At 56.4% G+C, this 21,273-nt stretch overlaps 1 protein-coding gene and 1 long non-coding RNA gene across 4 annotated transcripts; one reads left to right on the forward strand and one right to left on the reverse strand.

Annotated features, from left to right (window-relative positions):
* Nucleotides 1-8,577: 8,577 nt before the first annotated feature.
* Ly6l (lymphocyte antigen 6 family member L) lies at nt 8,578-18,773 on the reverse strand. 2 transcript variants are annotated; one of them, XM_027948359.3, is made up of 2 exons: nt 10,952-11,240; nt 8,578-9,103 (listed from the first exon to the last, which is right to left on the reverse strand). In XM_027948359.3, the coding sequence occupies exons 1-2, from the start codon at nt 11,238-11,240 to the stop codon at nt 8,847-8,849; spliced, it is 546 nt and encodes a 181-aa protein (XP_027804160.3). In that variant the 3' UTR covers nt 8,578-8,846. The 2 variants fall into 2 exon arrangements, 1 of the variants encoding a protein (XP_027804160.3); XR_011704638.1 differs by lacking the exon at nt 10,952-11,240 and adding an exon at nt 18,684-18,773 and having other exon boundaries at nt 9,014-9,103.
* Nucleotides 18,720-19,447, forward strand: LOC139702061 (uncharacterized). Of its 2 annotated transcripts, XR_011704640.1 has the most exons (3): nt 18,720-18,805; nt 18,930-19,067; nt 19,176-19,447. It is a non-coding gene; the product is annotated as an uncharacterized lncRNA (long non-coding RNA). The 2 variants fall into 2 exon arrangements; XR_011704639.1 differs by having other exon boundaries at nt 18,930-19,447.
* Nucleotides 19,448-21,273: the final 1,826 nt, after the last annotated feature.

The raw sequence follows: 21,273 nt of genomic DNA on the forward strand, positions 1-21,273 counted from the left end.
AGTGAAGAGTCGAAAATGAGGACCGTGAGGATGCGCAGAATCGGTCGGTGTGCGCTGGTCGGGTGTGCGAATGGCCCGGGGCACGAGGATCCCTCAAGCGACGCAAGGCAGTGCTGCTTCCTGAAGGACCCTGGTCCTCCCTGCAGCTGGAGGGAGGCCTTGGTCCAACAGTGCTCTCCCCCGGCTGAGCCCCCGCTGGCTGGGGCTCTGAGGGTCTGAGCCACTTCCTTGCAGGGCAGGCCCACAGTGGGGTTAAGGAGGCCCAGCAAGGGGACTACAGTCCCCACCCGCCTTGCCTTGAGGAGCTCAGCGCCAGGGAGAGAGACGAATGGACGGCGTCCACGCTTGCCTCCGCAAACTGGTCGCGGTGAGGCTCTTGGAGGGAGCTGGGCGCTGCCCCTCCAGCTCGCCTGACCCTGCGGACACCGAGAGCATCTCAGGCGCATTCCTCTGTCAGGCCAAAGCGTGCTGCCCGCGGCAAGGGCGGGGAAGCCCAGGCGGAGCGAGCTTGGTCCAGTCAGCACCTTGGACAGAGGACACCAGGCGCGCCCCGCCTCCTGCCACCGGCTCCCTGCGGGCATCCAGCCAGGGACCTCCTGTGTCCTCACAGGCCTCCACTGGCTGCCCGGTGGGACGTGGAACCTCGTCCGTGGACAGGCATAGGTGCTGCCCATCTGGCTGGCCAGGAGGTGGCAAGATGACAGCCCCTCCTCAGGTGGCTTCTGGGAGCAAGCTGGAACAGAGACACTCAGGCACTCAGCAGCCTCAGTGGGCCAGAGGGCAAGCCCTGGGCTGCCTCTCGGACTTGCCAGGCTCAGGAAGAGTGGGAGTGGGGACGGCGTTCTGGACTCTGCAGCACAGAGGCTGGAGGCTGGAGTGGGGGGTGGAGACATCAAGGGCCTGGGGTAGGTGGCAGGAGGGAGGGTCCTCACAGCAGGCCCCAGCTGAACAGGCACCTGTGGAGCTTCCGGCTGCCCTTCCACATCCCGGTGGGACAGGGGTGAGGCACAGCGCAGGGCCCTGGTGCAACAGCCCTGTTGGGGGAATCATTCCACTCGGGAGGCAGCCTGAAGACGCAGCTGAGGGTGCAGCCCCCGGTGACATCTGCCACACCTGACACAGGGAACAAGGTCTCACAGCCAGAGTCTCCAGGTGCCAGGAAGAAATGGGGCTAGACTGCAGGTGGTGAGGACCTGGGAGGACACAGAGGCCACAGCCGGGAGGGGGTCAACCAGGGAGAACTGGGCTGCAGCACCAACTTCCCCTCCTCCCCTGCTCCTGTGCCTGGCCTGGGGCTGGGCTGTGTGGAACCCAGGGCAGGTGGGTGTCCAGCCCCAGGTGCGGCCAGTCCCTAACTAGGGTGTACTGTCAGGATGGAGGTGGTGGGAGGACTCTGCCCAGCTCTGTTTACAGGGCCTCCTCACAAGCCAGGAGCAGCACAGCTCCACGGTGTTTCCTGCTGCCGAGGCCAGGACTCCGCCCCAGGAGCACGGGCAGCTGGGGAGGCAGCAGCTCAGAGGCTGAGACCCAAGTGCTGAGCGGTCCCCACAGCCCCCTGCTGCCTCCCTAGACCCTGCCCCAGGACAGACCGGAGGACGCTAGCTACAGCCCTCAGCAGCGCTCAGCCTGCTGGCGTACCCCACGTCCCGCCTCCCAGGCAGAACAAGGAGAACCCAGAGAGCTGGGGAGCCAGGAGAGGACAACGCAAGAACTGTCCAGGCCACGGGGGACTGCTGCCCTACAGACCCCCCCACAGGAAACGGAGGTGCCTGGACAGGGTGAGGAAGCAGTTTCCAGCAGATGGCAAACGGGCCTGCGAGGAGGGGGCTGCGGCCATCACTGCCCAACTGCCAGCTGGAGCCCCGGACCACGTGGGCCAGCAGGGGGAGCATCAGCACTGGGGGCCATCATCGGCCAGACGTCTGTGTCCACTGGTACAGAGGTACACTGAGGGGAGGCCGGCCTCCCCTAGTGCCTCTCCACTAGGCCTAGTGGGGCCAAGCATCAGAAAGAGGAAACTGTCCCACTGCCCTGACTTAGTGGTCTGCGTGCCGCCTGGCCAGGGGGCTGCTAAGCCTTCGGGAATAAGGAGCCAGTTCTACACATGCTGGTCTCGAAAAATACTCAGAAGTGAGCGAAAGCAAGACACGCAACAGGCAGCCTGCCCGGGCCGTTCCTCTGCAGACACGTGGGGATCCACCCTGACTCACACGCGTCCTCCGGATAGAGGGGCAGGGGCTTCACTTCCCCGGGAGTCTTCCCACAGAAGGAAACAGATGATACAAATTCTCTTTCTACCTGAGCCCAACTGAAAGGACGGCTCTCCGGGCCTCTGACCGCCTCCTGGTGGTCTCCTCCAGGCTGACCCTCATCTCCCAGTCTGTGGCTCTCTGTGACCTCTGTGGGCCCCTGGCCTTGAGCCCTCTTGGTCTCACAGATGGTTCCTCTGAGCAGCAATGGCAAGGACTGGGCTTCAGTCAGAGGTGGAAGGGGCCAACCTGGGCCCTTGGTGAGCCCTCTAGGGTCAGGGAGGGCTGCCCAGGCTGGTACAGCCTGCCAGGAGCCCCGGGGAGCAGGAAGAGGGTGCTGAGCTCGGAGGCTGCCTACTGTGCCCGGCCGCAGGGGCTCCGGATGCTGGCGACCACCTGCTGGCACAGCACAGGACATCCTGGGCTCTGCAGAGGACAGGCTCGCAGGCCAGGCTGGTGTTGGGGGTCGCAGCCACAGCTTCGCAGGCTGCTGTCTGAGGGGGGCTCCCCAGGGGCACCCCAGCTCAGGGACACTGAGCCCCAGAGGCATCTCAGATGGGCTGATACGACCATACTCCTCCTCCCTGCAGGGTTGCAGGACAATGTGCCCGCAGCACACTGGCCAGGGGTCCTTCAGCAAGCAGCCCTGATGGACAGCTTTGCTCCCCCCTTGCTCTGTGCCCACCAGGCCAGCCACAGAACAGGGGGGTCCCTCTCATGATGATATGGTTGGGACTGGCGGGGAGGAAAGAAGAGCCTCGACTGGAGCCCCCCACGCCCTCTGTGCCATCTGCCTAGTCCTCCTGGTCCCTGGGTCCCTTTGTCTCCTCCTGGGTCTGCACCCCAAGGACCCTTGCCCCTGCCCTGACAGGACAGAAGGAGCCAGGAGGCTTGCTGGGACCCTTCAGTTGCAGCCTTGGTGCAGGGAGGAGGAGCATCTGGGCCTGGCCTCCCACCTGCCCCAGGACCGCCCCTGGCCCCCACCTCTTCCCCTGCCCTGATGCCTCCAGTTGTTCACATAACAGACCCCGAGGAGGAGCAGGGCACCGACCCACACCATGGGAGACCTGGGGCCCAGGATGGCTCAGCGAGGGACCTGTGTCCCCAGCCTGGAAAGGGTGGCCCCAGGCTGAGGGACGGGGACAGCCTGTTTCATCAAGTACAGGCTGTTCCAGGGGCCCCTCGGGCTCTCAGGCTGATGGTGATTCACACCCACGTCGCACAGGTGCTCGGGGAGCTGAGCAAGACCTTCCAGCAAGGCCTCAGGCCACAGCATCCAGATTTTATCGCCTCTCCAAGTCCTCGTCACCCTTCTCCCCTCCATCCTTGACACCTGCCCTGACTAAGGTGGAAATTAACCAACAGGTACAGCCCAAGAAACACGTTTCAAATGAACACATTCTTCTCCAATATTTTTCTAAAGTGCGAATTGAGGAAAACCCTGCTCGTCTGCACTGCAGCACACGAGGGCTGCTGAGAGCCTTTTAGAGCCTCATTCGCTTCTATCAAAGAACAGAGGCTGATATTCCGTTGAGAGGGTTCATTCATAACGTTTCATTTTGAAATAATTTCAGATTTTTTAAGAAGTTTCAAAAAAGTACAAGAATTATTCTGCACCCTTCACACAGATTTTCTAAGCTAACATTTTACCTAACTACTCGTGCAATGATCAAAATCACAAAATCAACACCGACGGCACCTATTGTCATATCTGCAGACCTGCTCAGATCCCAGCTGTGTCCCAGCAGCTACTCCAGCCCAGCGTCCCTCTGGGTCAGTGTCTCTCTTGCTCATTCAGCCTCTTTGTCCTCTCAAGGTGGGACAGGCTCTGGGTCTGGATTCCCTCTGTGACCTGGGCCCTTCTGCAGAGTGGCACCTGCTGTCCCTGCTCCGGTTTCTGTCTCCTGTCCCCGATGTGGGCATGTGACAACATGGGTCTTGGTCACAGGGTGCCTGGCCATGTGTTTCTTGGATTCATCCTGTTCCAGGCCCACGGAGCTCCTCCAGTCCACAGGCCTTGGGTTTAGCTTTTTCCCAAACTGGACGGTTGTCAGCCAGTTTCCTGCAGCGCGCGCCCCACGCACCGTCCTCCTCCCCCTGGAAAGCTGGACTCGGCCGCCCCGGCCTCTCCCTGGTTTTCCTTGCCTCTTCTCCCTGCTTCGACTTGGATAAGTGGAGTGATCTGTCCTCAGGGGACTTAGGTCAAATGGTGCTTCTCTTTCTTGCCTTGTTCTGCTATTTATTTTGCAGATAATACTTCTAAGTCCTCGTTCCCGCTGGGTCATTCTGTGTGCTCTGCTTCCCTGCCAACAGTTCATGCCTCTTTGCTCCTCCCAAGAGTGTTTGCCTTTCCTCTTTGGAGAGTTTTTATACAATATGTTAAGGATGCTGTGCTGACAGTGCCAGCATCTGTGTCCCCCTGACTGGCATCTCTTCCTGCCCTCTTCCTTGCGACTTGAGATTTTCCTGATCTTCTGCATCGATGGCAGGATGGGTGGTGACAGGGCCACGTGCTGTGAGACGCTGAGTCTCATCGTGTTCGTTTCAGCAGGCAGTACACCTGGTTGGGCTGCATGCAGCTGCAGACCGCTGCTGTGGGTGGCAGCCTCCTGGCCAGACTTTGAGCATTAGATCCCGGCAGCCAGTCTCGGAGGGTGGCAGCATGGTCTAGTGCTCACAGAACGCTGTGGAGGGCGAAGCCATGTCGGCTCAGCCTGGGTGTGAGCCTGGGACTGCATGGATGACTCACACGAGGTGGGCTTGCTTCCCAGTTCCCCTCGCACACGCTACCTGCCGTCTTTGCTGTTACCTGGGGCCCCTCTTTTTGGCCAGAGAGCTGGGTCACTCTCACTTCTACCCTGCAACAGTGCCGGGTCATGAGGGGGACGGGAGGGAGAGGGGCCAAGGGATTCGCCTGCCTCTTGGGCCCACAGCTCCTCTGCCTGGAAGCGAGCCCCCCTCGGAGTCCTGGATACCCACAGGCTCCAGTCCCACCGCCCCTCACTTCGAGAGGCCTGAGGGACACTCCTGGCACCCTCTCTGTCCATGCTCTGTGTCCACTTGCAACTTGCAGGCAGGTCTGCCTTGTGGCACTGCCAGAAGAAATGAGAAGGGGACTTCCCACTAGTTTGGTGGCACTCCGAATTTCTGCCTGCTTCCCAATCTCCTGCGCTGTTTTCTGCGGCAGTCCTCCCGGGGCTCCTGGGCATTCCACTCGGCTCTGTGGCTGTGGGCAGCGTGGGGAGCAGACTGGGGCTCTGACCTGTGCCAGAACCAGTGGTACCCTCAGCTGCACAGGAAATGCAGAGGGGCTGCCCTCTCCCGAGCATTTTAATTTGCATTTTTGACACCTCTTCATATATTTGAGTGGTATTGCGCATCGTTTTTTGCTAATTAGTTTTGCATTTTGCTCAAACTTTCCACCAAGCTTCTGCCTTTTCCCCACCCTGCCCAGTCCTTATGGCCGTGTGTGTACACGCGCTCACAACCCCATAGGAAATACGTCTATTTTCATGTACTCGAGTAGTGGTCTTTTCTGGATCTAGACTTGCACCTGGGAAGCCCTCCCCCACACCCAGGTTAGACAGGTCCTCGCTTCCCATTTTCTTGTGGGTCTACTTAGTTCTTACGTACGATACCTGGATGCCTGAGTGCAGATCCGATCTGACTTCTCTGAGTAGCCGCTCATTTGTTTATGCACTGATTGTTTGAGACATCGACCTCTGGTCGGAGACCTGACCTCCTCCTCTGTGGCACCCTGCATTCCCCAGCGTCCCTAGGTCTTCAGCTTCCCGAGCATTTCCTGGTCTTTTATTGTTCACTACATCCCCTACATCCAGGGGGCGCTGGTGCTGGGCAGTGGGTGGGCTTTCCCACTTCTCGAGTTTTGCACAGATGAATCAGTGGCGTGGTTGTCACCAAGTCGTCGATTTGTGTTTCCTATTTATCCTCTTTCCATCTTGCCAGAGCTTCCCCCTTCTGTGAGGAGGCGGGCTTTGTAGGTCTGTTTGGGTATGCTCTTTACAATTTCACTGGGCTGCTTTCTGACTTCCTTAGTTCCAGATCTGAACCATGGTCTATTAATTTCTGCTCCCCTTTTTCCTGATGTGAGGGTTTGTACATTTCTCAAGAGCCACTTTCATTCAAAACAAAAGCTGCGATGATTCTTATCACCACTCAGCTCAAGGGACTGAAAACCCCTTTTAGAATTTCTTCTTTAACACGTGAACTAATTGAAACACATGATTTGATTTCCAAATATCTGGGTTTGGTAGGAATGCCTGCGGTCGGGGTGGCTGCACTGAGAAGCCTCCGCTGGGCCCTGTGACCTCCCGAGATGAAGTTCACATGCCCACGGAGCCATCCGCACGTCAGACCCAGAAGTGGCAGTCTCTGAACAGGAGTGTCTGGGGCTGTTGTTCTGGGCAAAGAGGACAGAGGAGATGTGGAGGTCACCCCCACAAGGTTGCCAAGGTCCTGCTACTGAGAGTCCCCAGCACTGCCACCCTCTGTGCTCTCAATTGCTCCCTTCTTTTCACACAGGCAGTCTGAGGAAAGACACCCAAGCTCAGTTTGCTGATTCAGGACCAAGACAGTGAGAGAAGCAGAACCAATGACCAGAGGCTCAGAAATGAAGACACCCAACCCGTATCACAAAGAGTTAAAACAGCCGCCACGCCTGTGAGCCCAGCGACTCAGGAGGCTGAGGCTAGAGGATCACAAGCTCAAGGCCAGCCTCGGCAACTTAATGAGACTCTATCAAAGTAAAAGTAACAAGGGCTGGGGATGGGGTTCGGTGGTGCAGTGGCAGAGCTACCCAGGCTCAGTACCAAAAAAGCAAAAGGAGTGCGAGAATCAGAATCTGAATTGACAGCAACAGTCGGAGCAGAGGAAGGGGAGGGCAGGGCGTGGCCAGCTTGGAGGGGGCCAGGGGCAGAGACCTGACTGGGCATCCTCGTGGGTGAGCTGGCCTAGGGCCTGAGTCTCCCAGCAGGGAATGCAAAAAAAGAGCCAGCGCCCAAGGAATCGACAACAAGACCTCTAGATGTGACGAGGGAGGGCAGCAAGGCAGAGGTGCAGTTAATAGGCCACTCCTTTCCCTATCCACCAGCAATGGGCAAAGGGAATCTGAAATTTTAAAAAGTAACTTTCAAAATAGCACCTTTTGTTTTTGTAAAAAACAAACAAAAGAAGTACAACAAACAAAAAAAAAAAAAAGAAAGAAATACTTAGGTATTAATCTATCAAATGATTTCTATGTGGAAAAGAACAAGGCTCTGATTAAAGAAAATCTAAAATAATGAGGAGATACCCCATGTTCATGGACTAGAAGATTCCACACTGTTAGGGTGCCAGCTCTCCCCAGTTTGGTTTACACATTCAACACAATCCCAATCGAAATCACAGAAGGGCCAAGGGTGTAGCCCGTGTCCAGCGTTGGTCTAGCACGTGTGAGGCCCTGGGTTTGACCATCAGAACCAGAAAAAAAGTTCGCAACTAGTTGTTTTGTAGACACTGACCCAATACTGAACCCAGGTTACGCCTGCCCACGTCTTCTCAAGAGAACTGGGCTCCAGGGGGAGCGCCCAAGCCCACCCACCACAGCCGGATCGTCCCTCAGCACCTGTCTCCTTGCACCTCCATGCTGGGTGCCCCCGGCTCAGGGACCCAGGGACTCCTGAAGCCCAAGATCCCTGGAAAGCCAAGCAGCCCGACAGTGGGCGGGACTGAAATTCAGAGTGGGTTCTGCTTTAGCAGGGGGTCCTGGGACTCAGCAGTGGCCTCCGGGAATCAGGAGCCAGGCCCAGGGTCATGCAGACCTGCCGCGGGCCTACCGTGGCCCAGGGAGGGACGGCTGTGGGATGATGGGAAGCAGCAGGAGAAGGACGCCAGACCGTCCACACCAAGGTCCTCTCTCAGCAGCCCCTTCCTTCCTGACATCCATGTCCAGTGGTGCCCACTCTGCCTGAGCTCTACAGGGTTCTCCAGCTCCTCCCCGGTGACCCTCTGGGTCAGACGCCCAGCCCCCACCCACCAGGTCTCCCTTTCTTCAGCAGAACTGCCATGCGCCCTGCAGAATACCTGCCTCCACCCCCTGTCCCCTTCCCTCCTCACGCAGTGGCCAGCAGGCCTCCTAGGGCCCAGACTCAAGCCTAGGACCTCCTGCTCACCTGGTGCTGGGTCCCAGCTTCAGGGACAGTCCTGCCTCAATGTGGCCACAGACTGGATGTTCTGTCCAGTGTGGCCACTCCATCCAGAGGCCTATGGTGGCTGTTGGGAGAGGGACAGGGATCTGAGGCTGGGGAGAGTGAAGGGGCAGGAGCCAGGCTGTGGGGCAGTGAGAGTTTATTGTCTCTGAGAGGAGGGAGCCGGGGGTCCCGGACACGGGTGGGGGGCCCACAGTGGAGCTATGAGAGTCGGGTGTGGGCCAGTCGTTCTGGCCTCGCCAGGCCCTTTCTCCCGTCACAGGGAATGGCCCTTCTCCATGAGGAGTTGGCCAGCATGCCCTGGCTTCTTGAGAAAAGGCATTGGACAGGGCAAATGGCAGGGTCCAGGGAGGGAAGCCAGATGGCAGCTGGAGGCGCAGGACAAGAGGAGTCACGAGGGGGTGCAGGGCAAGTCCTCACAACAGGGCCCAGAAGACACCCAGGCCAGGGCCACTTGCAGCAGGAGCCACCTGAACAGGGCCCAGGGTATCTCCAAGACGGCAGGCGCCGAGTTGCAGAGCTGCCCTGAGCAGCAGCGCCTGACAATCCTGCCCCGCAGCTCAGGGCTGGATGACCACTCGAACTCACTGTTGGAGTTTGGACAGCGGACAGCGCACCTCTTGCTGATCAGAATTCTGATCCTTGACCCTGCAGAAGATAGGAGACAGCAGGTGGCTCCAGAGCCCCCAGGTTAGGGAGAGAGGGGACGGGGCTTGTCAGGAGGGCAGCTGGAACTGGCACTGGGGACAACCTCCTGCTGTCCCTTCACAGGTGAGGCCTGAAGAGCTGTGGGAGCATGGCTATCCAAGGTCACCTTCAACCTGGGGCACAGCAAAGAGGTGAGTGCTCTTCTCTGCAGCCAGATGAGGCCTCGGATCCCCTTCCAAATCAGTGTGGGCCAGTCGTGGGGACATGGGGCAAAGGAAGCAGAGTGGAAAGGACTGGTAGCTACAGAGAACCTGCTGGGTGCCCAGCGGGGCTCCAGGTCTCCAAGCTACTCATCCAAAGATGCAGAGGCTTCCGGAGGAGATCTGACTTTCAACAGCTATCAAGACACTAAAGGGCAGCCACCATCAAAACCCAACCAGAGAAAAGGCCATTTTGGGTAGAATTCAACTGTTATCTTACATTATATTTGTTCTCTTGTTGTTTGTTATGCTGAATTATGTTTTATTATACTGCCTTGTATTACTTACATTAAGTTGCAATATGTTATGTGGCATGGCACTACATTATGTCATATTGCATTGCAGCGTATCATGCCAATTACATTAGACTGCATCACGGCATGTTGTATTAAATCGCAATGCACTATATCACGTTGTACTGCACTGTATGACACATCACACAAAGTACATCGCTGCTCAGTGGCACGGGACTTAGGATAACTTGAGGGAATCCTCCAGCAAAGACAGTGAGCCACTCATTGACTGCACTGGCGGTGCAGACCTCAAGGTCAAGGCCAGGAGGCTCCTGCACAGGTGGCCCCTGAAGAGACTCTCACTTGATCTCCTGTCACACTGCCTTTCAGACCAAGAGCCAAAGGTGAAGGACACAGTGCTAAATGAAGAGTCAAGCTGGGGAAAAGGCTTGGAAATTCCTTCATTTTGATTAACAAACGGGGAGGCTTGGATGGGGGCTGTCACTGTAGGGACACAGGAGCCTCATGCTTGAAGAACTGGTCTGATGGCCCTCCCTGCAGAAAACCCCACCTCTGCATAATGGCAAAGGAGGAAAAGAAGGCTCGTGCCCCACACTGAAACCGGGACAGTGGGACAGTCCTGTGAAGGGCGGTCCTGTCAGAGCCCACTCCACAGACTGCCTGCATGTTGCACAGGTGCCCACTTCAGAGATCTCCCTCAGGAAGCCGCAGGTGCCCTATGCATTTTCTTGAGTCATTCCCAGGGGATGAGGCCACAGGAGCCTTCCCGAGGTTCACAGGTGGGAGTGGGGTGTCCATAAATGAACCACACTGCATCCAGGCCCTTGGGACTTGAAGCCACAGGGAGAAGACATCTCCGCCAGACTGGCAGGTCCCCAGGGAGCCAGGTCCATCTAGCAGGAACCAGCACCAGGAGATGGTGTGTGCCGGGAACACTTCTGTCTGTCTACCTGGGTCTCTCTAGACTTCTTTTTATACTTTGAATAAAAGTGTTTGCACGAGCCTAAGAAACATGTTGGTGTTCTTCTTCACCATCTTTTCTAAGCGCGTTCTTAAAATGAAGTACTATCGCCTAAGTCCCCGCCCTGGAAGTGGTGGCCTCCGGGTCGCAGGGCAGGTTCTGTGTGCCGCTGCCCAGGGACTGCAAGGCCTATCCATCTTGGATGATCCTCCTTTTGCCTCCCTGCTCTTTTGCGAACTCAGCGACATATTGGGGCCTTTGTCCTGGTGTCAATCTTAGGGGGAGTGACATTTAAGAGTTGGTACTTCAAATGAGGGAGGTGGGGTGGAGGGTGGGAGAGAGGAGCCCAAAGCCCGGAGCCTATGGAGCCTACTCGTGGGCGGTGGATGAGGACCCAGGCGCGGCAGCTGGACGGACTCACTCCTGAGGAGGAACACCTCGTTGGAGACGCAGACTTGAGCGGTGGCGGGGCACACGGTGGGCTTACAGAGGCTCCAGCTGTTGACCTTGAAGCACTGGAAGCAGCTCAGGTTCTGAGTTGTGCGCTCCAAGGCGCTGCTGTGGGCAGAGCGCGCGCCCCGGCCCTTACTTGGCCAGACATCGGCGCGGGCGAGCTCCGTGGACACCAGAGCCGCCCACAGCACCAGCACCAGCCGCCCCATGCCGCCCCCGCGGACCCTCTGCTGCAGCCCCGGGGTCCTGGTCCTGACCCGCGGAGCCTCCCGGGCGTCCGCGCGCTCTCCAGAAGTAGGGCAGGCAGCGCGGCCCCGGGGAGGAGCCAGCGGGGCGGGCGGGCGTCGAGTCTCCTCGACTGGCGCCTCTCGGGGCTGCTCGCGCGCCTCGGCCTGCGCCTGCTGCGTCCTCTTCTTTGGGTCGCAGACCCGCGCGGCAGGGCCCGGGGCTCCTGGAGAGAAGGCGCGAGGGAGAGGCGCCTCTGCAGAGCCGGGAGGTTGCGCGCAGCGGAACGCGAGCAGGTGTGTGTGTGTGGGAGGGGCTCATAGGCACTTTTCCTTCTTAGGTGACTGCTGCCCGAGGGCACTTGGCTGGCTGATCTGCAGGGGCAGCTTGAGCACCCACACTGCTGGTTCTTCCAATGGTCACACGCCCCGCTCTGATTCTATCAGACTCTTGTCCCACTCCGCGGGAAACAAGTGGCCTTTCCCCAGCAACCCAGCAACACAGCAGCCATCTCTGGGTGAAAAGAAGGGCTCTGGAATCCAGACTTTGTAACACAAGGAATGTGTTCATTTCCGATGTCTATCCTTATGTAAAATCACAAAGAGGAGAAAATAAAATAAAAATGCTCTTATAAAAGCACTAGGCAACTGGGCGGGGGATGTAGCTCAGTGGCAGAGGGCTTGCTTAGCGTGTGAGGCCCTGGATTCCTTTCCTAGCGCCACACGAAAAAAAAAAAAAAAAGCAACTGAAGAAAATCGACTGGCTGTAAAATCACACTTGAAGCCCAAACCCCCAGGGCTTCAAGATGCGCTGCGTTTGAAGACAGGGCCTATAAAAATGTTTGATTAAGATAAAATGAGTCCGTAGGGCAGATCCTGATCCAGTAGGACTGGTGTCCAGTTAGGAGAAGAGTCCAGGGCACACACATGTTCAGAGGGAGGACCTGGCAAAGACCCAGGCAGAAGGCACCCTCCACAGGCCCAGGAGGGGCCTCAGGAGGAGCAGGTCTGGGTCTTGGACTGCAGCCTCCAGGACTGAGGGACACACAGTGTGCCCATGCGACCCTTCTTCAGTCTCTTGATAAGGTGGGTCACAATGACTTATTCCCAGGTCAGTCTTGCATCTCTTACCCGTGGTTACCCTTGGAATAGGATCATTCTTACAATGTGCAGGAGTGTGGACTTGCTAATATTTCGGTAAGAGCTTGCCTTCATGTGCATGAGGAACGGACACGTAGCTGTGACATTCTTTTTTTGCACTATTTTTGTCTGGTGTTGACATCAGGGAAATTGGGACTTCATACAAGGAGTTAGGAAGGGTTTTCTCCCCTACTGTGGTAATGGTGGGATTCTTTAAATTTTGGGAGAATTCTCCAGTAAGACCAGAAGGATGTTGAGACTTGTTTCTTGAGTATTTTCAAATTAAGAACTCAGTTTCTTTGTAGTTGGAGCTGAGGATTCCTCTGTTTCATGTTGTGTGAGTTTGGGTAGTTTGAATCTTTTTTTCCTGTGGTGCTGGGGATTGAACCCAGGGCCTTGTGCATGAGAAGCAAGCGCTCGACCCACTGAGCCACATCCCCAGCCCTAGCTTGTGTTTTTGAGGAAACGGTTTGTCTCTGCAGCAGAGCTGACCCCTGCCTGGGTAGAGTGTGGAAGACAGCCCTTTCCAAAGCCGGTGCTCTGCGTCCTCGGTTTTCTCCTTTTCCCTCGGTTCCCTGGATTTCAGCTCTTATTTTACTCTTACATATTTCCCTTCCTTCTGACTCTTCCTGTTCTGCCCTGCAGGAGCTCCAGATCCCCATCCACCTGCACTGGGACTCCCTGCCCAGTGCGTCCACTCAGGCAGGACTCGTTTCTCAGTCCACTCAGATGTGCCCATGCAGGACTCAGCTGTCCTTTCTCTGGGCTGCTCTGCCCCCCTGATGCCTTGGGGAAGCCCTCATATGCACATGTCTGAAGCCATGGGGGTTCCCCAGCACCTCCTCTGCCCTGGCCTGCTCCCCCTATTTCCTTGGGTCCCCTCCTGGGCCGAGTTTGCACATTTCCTGGCGGTCCACCTTGGTGAGTGCTCTCCACAAGCATGAGAGGAGTGTGTCTTCTGTTGCTGATAAAGTGTCTTAAATGTCGGCCCATCTGGCTGACTGGTGCCTCTGCTGGTCCAGCTCCGTCCTGGTGGATTCTCTGCTGGGGTGTTACTGAGGGGGACACTGACGTCTCTGATTGTAGTGTGGCTTCATTCGCATCTGCCTGTGATGTTGCCGCCCTTGCCACTCATTATGGTGTGGTGTGGTGGCTCACTCACACTGGGCCTTTGTCTTCTCCGGGGGCGCCCCCTAGTGGCTTTTCCACACCTGGCCGTTTGCCTGATCCGGAGCCTCTGCTGTAGGGCAGCGCGGTCTCTGTTTAGCACTTTTGTGCTCTGTTTCTCCACCCTTCACTTTTGCTCGCCTCCTTCCTTGGTGCTGGCTTGGAGCTTGGGGACTCACGCACCAGGCACGTGCTTGGCCATTGAGTTGCACCTTCAGCCCTTTCGATTTTTATTTGAGACAGGGTCTTACTACATTTCTGAGGCTGGCCTTGAACTTGCCATCCTCCTGCCTCAGCCTGCTGAGTTGCTGGGACGGCACGGTGTGTGGCTCTCCATCCTTTGACCTCTGTGCGCGTGTGTGCACCTGGGCCCTTTCAGCGACCTGTCTTTGAGCCTGGTGCTTTCACCTGCTCCCTCTGGCTCTGTCTTTTGGTGCCGGGTCTGCACTGTCCACACTCAGAGTGATGGCCACAGTTGGATCCTTGATTTCGGGACTTGCAGACCTTGTACTCATCACAGCTCTTCCCTGTTACTTTCAAAGCCCCTTTCTTGCTTCTTTGCCGTCGCTGGTTGTCACTGTGCATTTTACAATTCCATTTTGTCTCCTTGCAGCGTATCAGTCATGCTTCAATGACACTTTTGGTGGTGCCCTCGAGTTCGAGTGTCCCTTTACAACATTCACCTAACGTGACGTGCCTCCCAGACGTTTTAGGGACTCTGTGCAGATCAGCCGGGTCCAGCCCCGACCTTTTTATTCTTTCTCACTGTGGCTGAGACCACACCCTAAAGCCTGCCGGCTGGGGCTCTGATTGCTACGTATCCAATATCTTACCAAGACCAGAACAGGCAGAGCGCCAGCCATTTGGAGCCTGCTTGGTTTGCACACTGCAAACAGCTGCCACCTCTGGGAAGACGAGGGCTGAGGCCTGTGGCTGTGCGCAGCTCCAGCTCTGCCAGGCCCCTGGCGCACTGCGAGGCTCCCCGGAGGTGGGTGAGCCCTTCTCCATCTTCGGCCCTGGGCCTCCCTGGCTCTCCTTCCCTTTCGAGCAGTGACGGCCACGTTGTGCTACTGGACAGACTCCTGTCTGGGAACTTCCCCATGAGGCCACCTGTCCAGGACCCTCCCACAAGCACGTGCTACTCCATGTGGCAGTTGGGTGTCCCCCTGGCCAGGCCCGTGAGCTCCCTGTCTCCTCTAGTGGTGGCCATTCCTCCACTCACCTGGGCCTCCCAAGCCCAGAGACTGCAATCACTCACCCAGTCATTTGTACACTACAGTTGAAAAAAAGTCTATGGATGAACCTTTATTTTATTCACTTACTTATGTGCAGTGCTGAGAACCGAACCCAGTGCCTCACACAAGCCAGGCAGGCTCTGCCACCGAGCCACCACCCTGCCCCTCCCCCAGGCCTGCAGTCGTGGACAGATCTGTTGATGCTATTTTTACTCTGACAGTTGTTCACTGGGTTACAGTGAAAGAAAAAGAAAGGCTCTATTTCACCTCCAGTGATTCCTTCCCAAGTGCTCTTTCATCCCGTTGTGAATCCTGTCTCCTGACCTATATCATTTTCCCTCTCTCTGAAGAGCTTCCTTTTTTAAAAGGATGATAAATTTCTTATTTGAGGGGCAAATATTCTAATAAACTGTCTGAAGAGCTTCTTTTGACCTTCCTTGGGAGGCAGCTCTTGTGCCCACAGTTCCATCAGTTGTTTTGACTGAGAAATCTCCCCCTCCTTCACTTTTCATAGTGGGGTTCATTTGGGGGGGGTGTCTTGGGGATTGAACTCAGGGGCACTCAACCACTGAGCCACATCCCCAGCCCTGTTTTTTAAAATTTTATTTAGAGACAGGGTCTCACTGAGTTGCTTAGTGCCTCGATGTTGCTGAGGCTGGCTTTGAACTCCCGGTCCTCCTGCCTCAGCCTCCTGAGCCACTGGGATTACAGGTGAGCACCACTGCACCTGACTCATTCCTAGTTTTTGAGGAGCGTCCACACTGCTTTCCAGAGTGGTTGTACTAATCTGGAGTTCCACCAACAAAGCTTCTACCTCCCCCATAGTTTTTACTTTTTTGAGACAGGGTTTTGCTACGTTGCCCAGGCTGGCCTTAAACTTGTGACCCTTCTGCCTCGACTTCCTGCACGGCTGAGGTTATAGGCTTATGCCACTGTGCCTGATTTATTTATCTATTTATTTTGTGCTATTGGGGATTAGACCCAGGGTTACTCTTCACTGAGCTACACCCCCAACCCCCTTTTAACATTTTTATTTTAAGGCAGGGTCAGGCTGAGTTACCTGGGGTGGCCTTGCATTTGGAATCCTCCTGCCTTGTAGTCCACAGCAGCTGGACTGCGGGCATAGGCCACCACACCCAGGTAAGATCTTAATTTTTTTTCTTTTTAAAAAATAAATGCAAAAACCTACCAAAGTCTACGTTGCCCTACAACAACTTCAGCTGCCTAGATCCAAATCTGTTTACCCTCTCTAGCAAGAAAAAAATGGTGCACATAACAGGGAGACAGCAGAACCCCTCGGTTCTCGTACACTCCACACACATGGAAGGTGGAAACACCGCGAACCACAACTCCTCTTGGGCGGGAGACGGGGCCTTGTTCTTGCTCCTGCACTCATGGGCAGAACCCATGCCGTGTCCACAGACTGGTGGGGGGGGGGGGCGTCCAGGAGCGCGGGGAGCAGCAGGCAGCCCCTCAGAGGGACACAGTGGCCGTCTTAGGTGGAGGAGGGAGGGAGACAGCACAGCGTCCTGGATGGCAGAGGGCGTGGGAGCAGGTGTCCTGGGGAGCAGAGCACGGGAATGAGTGCCCCCCGGGGACCTTGGTGGCAGATGCACAGAGGGACACAGGCTGCAGCATCAAGAGCTGCACAGCTTGCTGGGGCCCCTGAGCTGAGCGACTCCTCCGGGGTCTGTGTGACGCCCTTGCAGCTGGCCTCACAGGTGGAAAAGGACATCCTCGGCCACACGTCATGCTCTGAACCCAGCCCTGCTTCTCCCTCTCCTCCTCTGACCTCTCTCCCTCCCTAATCTCCCCTCCTAATCTCAGGGAAACAGGAATACCCTTCCTCCCCATCTGGAGTTATCTGTCCTCAGATACAACCAACACAGGAACCAAGTAACTCACATTTCAGGGCTGGTGCCAGAAAGTCTAAGAAATCTCCCAAGTTAACAAGGAATTCCAACCCCTGCGGCTGCTGAAACCTCGGCCCTTGACCCCAATGCCAACCCAATGATGAACACATGGCTGCGAGAAAAAGGAAAAAGAAGGCTTATTGCTTTGCCAGCAAAGGAGAAACACAGGGGACTTGCGTCCCAAAGGCTGTGGTTCTGCCATCAGCAGGAACAGGGGGCTTTTCCAGAGGGGAGTCGAGAAAAGGAGACCAGGGAGGGAGATGGGGAGGAGAAGGTCAGGGAGGAGATCAGGGAGGAGACGGCTGGGGAAAAGGAAACACAGGCAAGTTTCAAAGCCACCAGGGATATAGTCGAAGCGTCAAGTGAAGCCCTGGAAAGTAGCCGAGGAATCACCTCTTTGGGATCCTCTTGCCTCAGCCTCCGGAGTAGCTGGTGCTATTGGAAGCCTGGTCCTTCTCCCCAGTGCACTTTGATAATGAAGATTCTGAGAGTAAGGAAGAAGGTTTATTGCTTTGCTAGCAAAGGAGTAACTCTTGCCTGGAAGTGTGTGATTCTGCCCATCGGCAGGGGACAGGGGGCTTTTCCAGAGGTGACTCAGAGGCTACCTGCCCTGTGCCCTCTGTTGGGGCTGTGATTCACTTGTCAAGTCGGGGACAGTCACTTCTGAGGTCTTCTGGTGCCATCCCCAAGTCTGGATTCCTATGATGGGGGTGTACTGGGGACAGATCACTGTGCCTGGGGTGGGGAGGAGAGGTCCTCCTGTTCCCCCTGAGGTTAGGGAGGGGAGAGGCTGGGGAGCAGCAGGGAGAGGAGGAGAGAAACACGCCCACTTTAAAATAAGTCGCAGTGGCCGAGCAGCAAGGCTGGGTTCCAGGCATACAGTGGACACCGTTACAGTAGAACAAGGCTGGGTTCTGTCCCCAGAACTGCAACCAATCAATCAATAAAGTGTGAGAAACAGAAAGTCATGTTGAGAATATCATGTTTATCCTGAATTGGGATGTAAGATCCAATCGCAGCCATGGTAACCACAGCCCTTCCCTTGTAACCCCAGCTCCTCCCAACAGGTCAGGGGCACCCTGCTTTAGGGATAAAAGGTGGCCCCCCGCCCAGGTGCGCTTGCTTGCCTGGTTTTCTCGTAGCTGGCCCTCCTGCAGAGGAGCGTCTGCCTTGCTGAGCCGTGTGATTCCCTGGGGCACCCCGGGATTCCTTTTTTTGGCACTAGGGATTGACCTCGGGGGCACTCTGCCGCAGACCCACATCCCCAGCCCTATTTTGTATTTTACTTAGTAACTGAGTAACACCTAGTGTGGCTGAGGCTGGCTTTGAACCCGCCATCCTCCTGTCTCAGCCTCCCCAGCTGCTGGGGTGACAGGCGTGTGCCATCATGCCCGGTGTACCCTGGGACTTCTACAAACAAAACAGACGTCTGTGGAGAACTGTAAGGAGACACGAGGTGGCCCTCCGGCAACGTAAAGGGTTCTATTCAGCCGTGTGGCCAGGCAGTCTCTGTGCACCCAGATGTACGACCCCGGGGTCCTCAGGTCCCTGGGGGGCACAGCCTGCACTAGACAGCCAGGGGCTTCAGCAGGCGCCGCAGAGCAGTGCCATCCAGACGACCAGCAAGGGACTTTCAGATTTGTCTGGGCTCCACTGTGAAGAGCCTCGCATTCCATCTAGAAGGTCCTTACTCGGTTAGCATCTGGACGGCCATCTTAAGTGACAGCCGCCATTTTAAGGAAAAAGTTCGGCTTTCCCACCCAAACTGAGAAAGGCTCACCACTTCCTCCTACCAACCCCACCCCTAACCACCCACGTTAGGACCCGCCTGGCGCTGACCCAAGCCTGCCCCGCAAAGGTCCCAGAACCCAAGCCTGTCCGCCTCTCTCCTTCACACAGATGGCCTTCATTTCTCAGCTCTGACAAATGAACTTGTGTGTCTGCCTGCTCTCCGTCTTTTATGTCTCACTTACCGTCTGGTTCCTCGCTGTCCCTTCACCATCCAGCAGTGCAGACGCGCCCTTCCCAGGTGCCCAGGGAGCTCCTCCGCAGAGCACCTGTCAGGACAGAAGCCGTAGGAGCCCTGACTGCAGTGGTAAGAGCTGGGGACCGGCGGCAGGGGAGGCAGCAGGGTCTGCTTTGTGCTGGGTGACTTACTTTAAAACTGACCTGGTCTCCTTCCTCTTCTCCCTCTGCCCCTCCCCAACCCTCACCCACAGGCCCAGCTGCCTGAGCGCACACCCTCCACAGCAAGGGAGCAACTCAGACCAGAAGACCTAGGGAATGGCCATCTCCCAAACCAGCCAGAGAACCAAGACCCCTCAGGGCACACCTGGACACAGCTTCGAAACACCTCTGTAAAAGCCCTCTGCTCCCGTGACAGGCAGAGTCACAGCCTCGGGAACAGGAGTCCCCTGGGTTCTTCTTTGCTAACCAACAGTAACACTTTTTTTTCCTGTTCTCAGAACTGCGTCCTGGCTGTGGCATTGGTACGGGGACAGAACCCGACCTTCCAGGAACATCAGACATGTGCTCAAAAGTGTGGGGGCGAGGCGGCCTTCACCCCTGGCCGACAGAGGGCTGCTGGGGAACTGGCCAGCAAGCGTGCCTCAGGGGCAGCTGCTGCTTCCACACCCACGCCCTTGGCCCTGGTTGGAGGACTCGGTGGTGAGATCTACCCCACTGTCTGGTTTTAAAATCCAGAGGCAAAGGTCCTAAATAAAATGGCTACACTGGATCCAGTTAAGGCTGAATACTGTGTTCTGAAAACCACCACCCGACTTTGTATTCTCACAAACTGGCCCCTGGCTCCCTGCAAAAAAATGACGACTCCCTGAGGAGATGGACCTGCTGCTGCCGCGGTGGGGTGATATCTGTGTTGAAACCTTCCGTTTACGGTCTTCACGTGTCAATCAGACCTACAGGGCTGGCGCGCGGGGCAGTGGCGGGGGCCTTTCTCAGCATTCGCAAGGCCCCGGTTCAATCCCCAGCACTGCAAAGAGGAGAAACTGCACGTACATGGCCCCATGCTTGTACGTGTCCTCCACAGAGGCCAAGGAAAGGGGGAGCACAGTGACAGTGCCCTCCAGGTGTGCCAGACGCCAGGCCCACACCAAGACGCAGGTGAGGAAAGGTGGCACTGTGGAGGAGGAAAGGCCGAGGCCTGAGCTAGACGACCCGAGGCCCTGGGAGGGGTCCTGCCCACTGGCCGGCCAGCCCAGGTGAGGCTGTGACACGAGGACCTGAGGCTGGCCTGCCCAACATACCACTCTGTGGGGCTGACAGGTCAACATGTCCACCCTCCAGCGGTGACTGCTAAGCCCCAGCCAGGGCAGGCAGCCGGCCACCAGGACCAAGCAGAGCTTGTGGAGGCAGACGTCACCACCTTGGTGGCCCACAAACCCTGGCACCACCAGTGGGTAAAAGGAGAGCCCCTTAGACAAACAGTGGGTCAACGGGATCCCATCTAAAGAAATCCAGGCAAAGACCACTTTAAAACCTCACATCCATCTGGGGCCTGAGGTTCCCAGCAGGTCAGGGCCGGGCCAGAGGCTGCCTGGCTGCCTCTGCTGTGAGGGAGAAGAGTGCCCCAGACCCTTTTCACCTTGGGCACCAGGCCCACACAGCTGTGTCCCTGGGCGGCGGGTGGTCTAGGCCCACCAGATGTAAAATGGGAAGAAACCTGGGTGCAGAGGTGCACCTCTGTGATCCCAGCAGCTGGGGACGCTGAGGCAGGAGGGCCGTGAGTTCAAAGCCAGCCTCAGGAACCTAGTGAGGCCTTAAGGAATTTAGCAAGCCCCCTTCTCAAAAGGAAACCATAAATAAATAAATAAGGGCTGGGGATGTGGCTCAGTGGTAAACAATGTCCCCTGGGTTCAACCCCCGTTCAACAAACAAACAAAATAAAACAAAACAAAAAAACAAGAACAGAAAAGAAATGAACCATGGGAAATTTTACTTGTAAAGACTTTCTAATCAAGACTCAAAATCCAGACATAAAAATTGGTGAATGTGATGATATTAAAATAAAAATAAAGCCTTTCGAATGCTCCAAACTCCTTATGAAAAGTCAGAACACCACTAAAAAACTAGGAGAAAGTGTCTTCTACGGGGCTCATGGATTAAACATGAACACTTCTTAATACACCAAGAACTCACCCAAAACAGCACTGGTGGGATGAGGCGGAGGTGAGATCAGGAGGGGTCACCCCCCCGCAGGGTGCCTGGCACTGTGCAGAGCAGGCAGGGAGAGGGGAGGGTGGCTGTGGCCAGAGGTGGGCATGCTGGGCGTTGTGGTCTTGGGGGATGAAGGGTTCACGGGCGGCCCAGCAAGGCTTCCTAACACGAAGGATGCATCGAGACCTCGTCCAGAGCTTGAGATGGTGATTTTTACCTTATGGGCATGTTGGGTGTATTACATTAAATCACAAGGGTCAGTCGGGAGGTCGAGCTGGGAGGTGCCCCACCCACCCATGGAGGAAGGAAGAGCAGCGGAGGGGTCGTCTGCAGAGACCTAGAGAATGACTCACGTGATCCTCCACCCGTTCACCACGTGGCCCCAAC

Source organism: Marmota flaviventris, chromosome 15, assembly GCF_047511675.1.
Source record: "Marmota flaviventris isolate mMarFla1 chromosome 15, mMarFla1.hap1, whole genome shotgun sequence".
Lineage (NCBI taxonomy): Eukaryota > Metazoa > Chordata > Mammalia > Rodentia > Sciuridae > Marmota > Marmota flaviventris.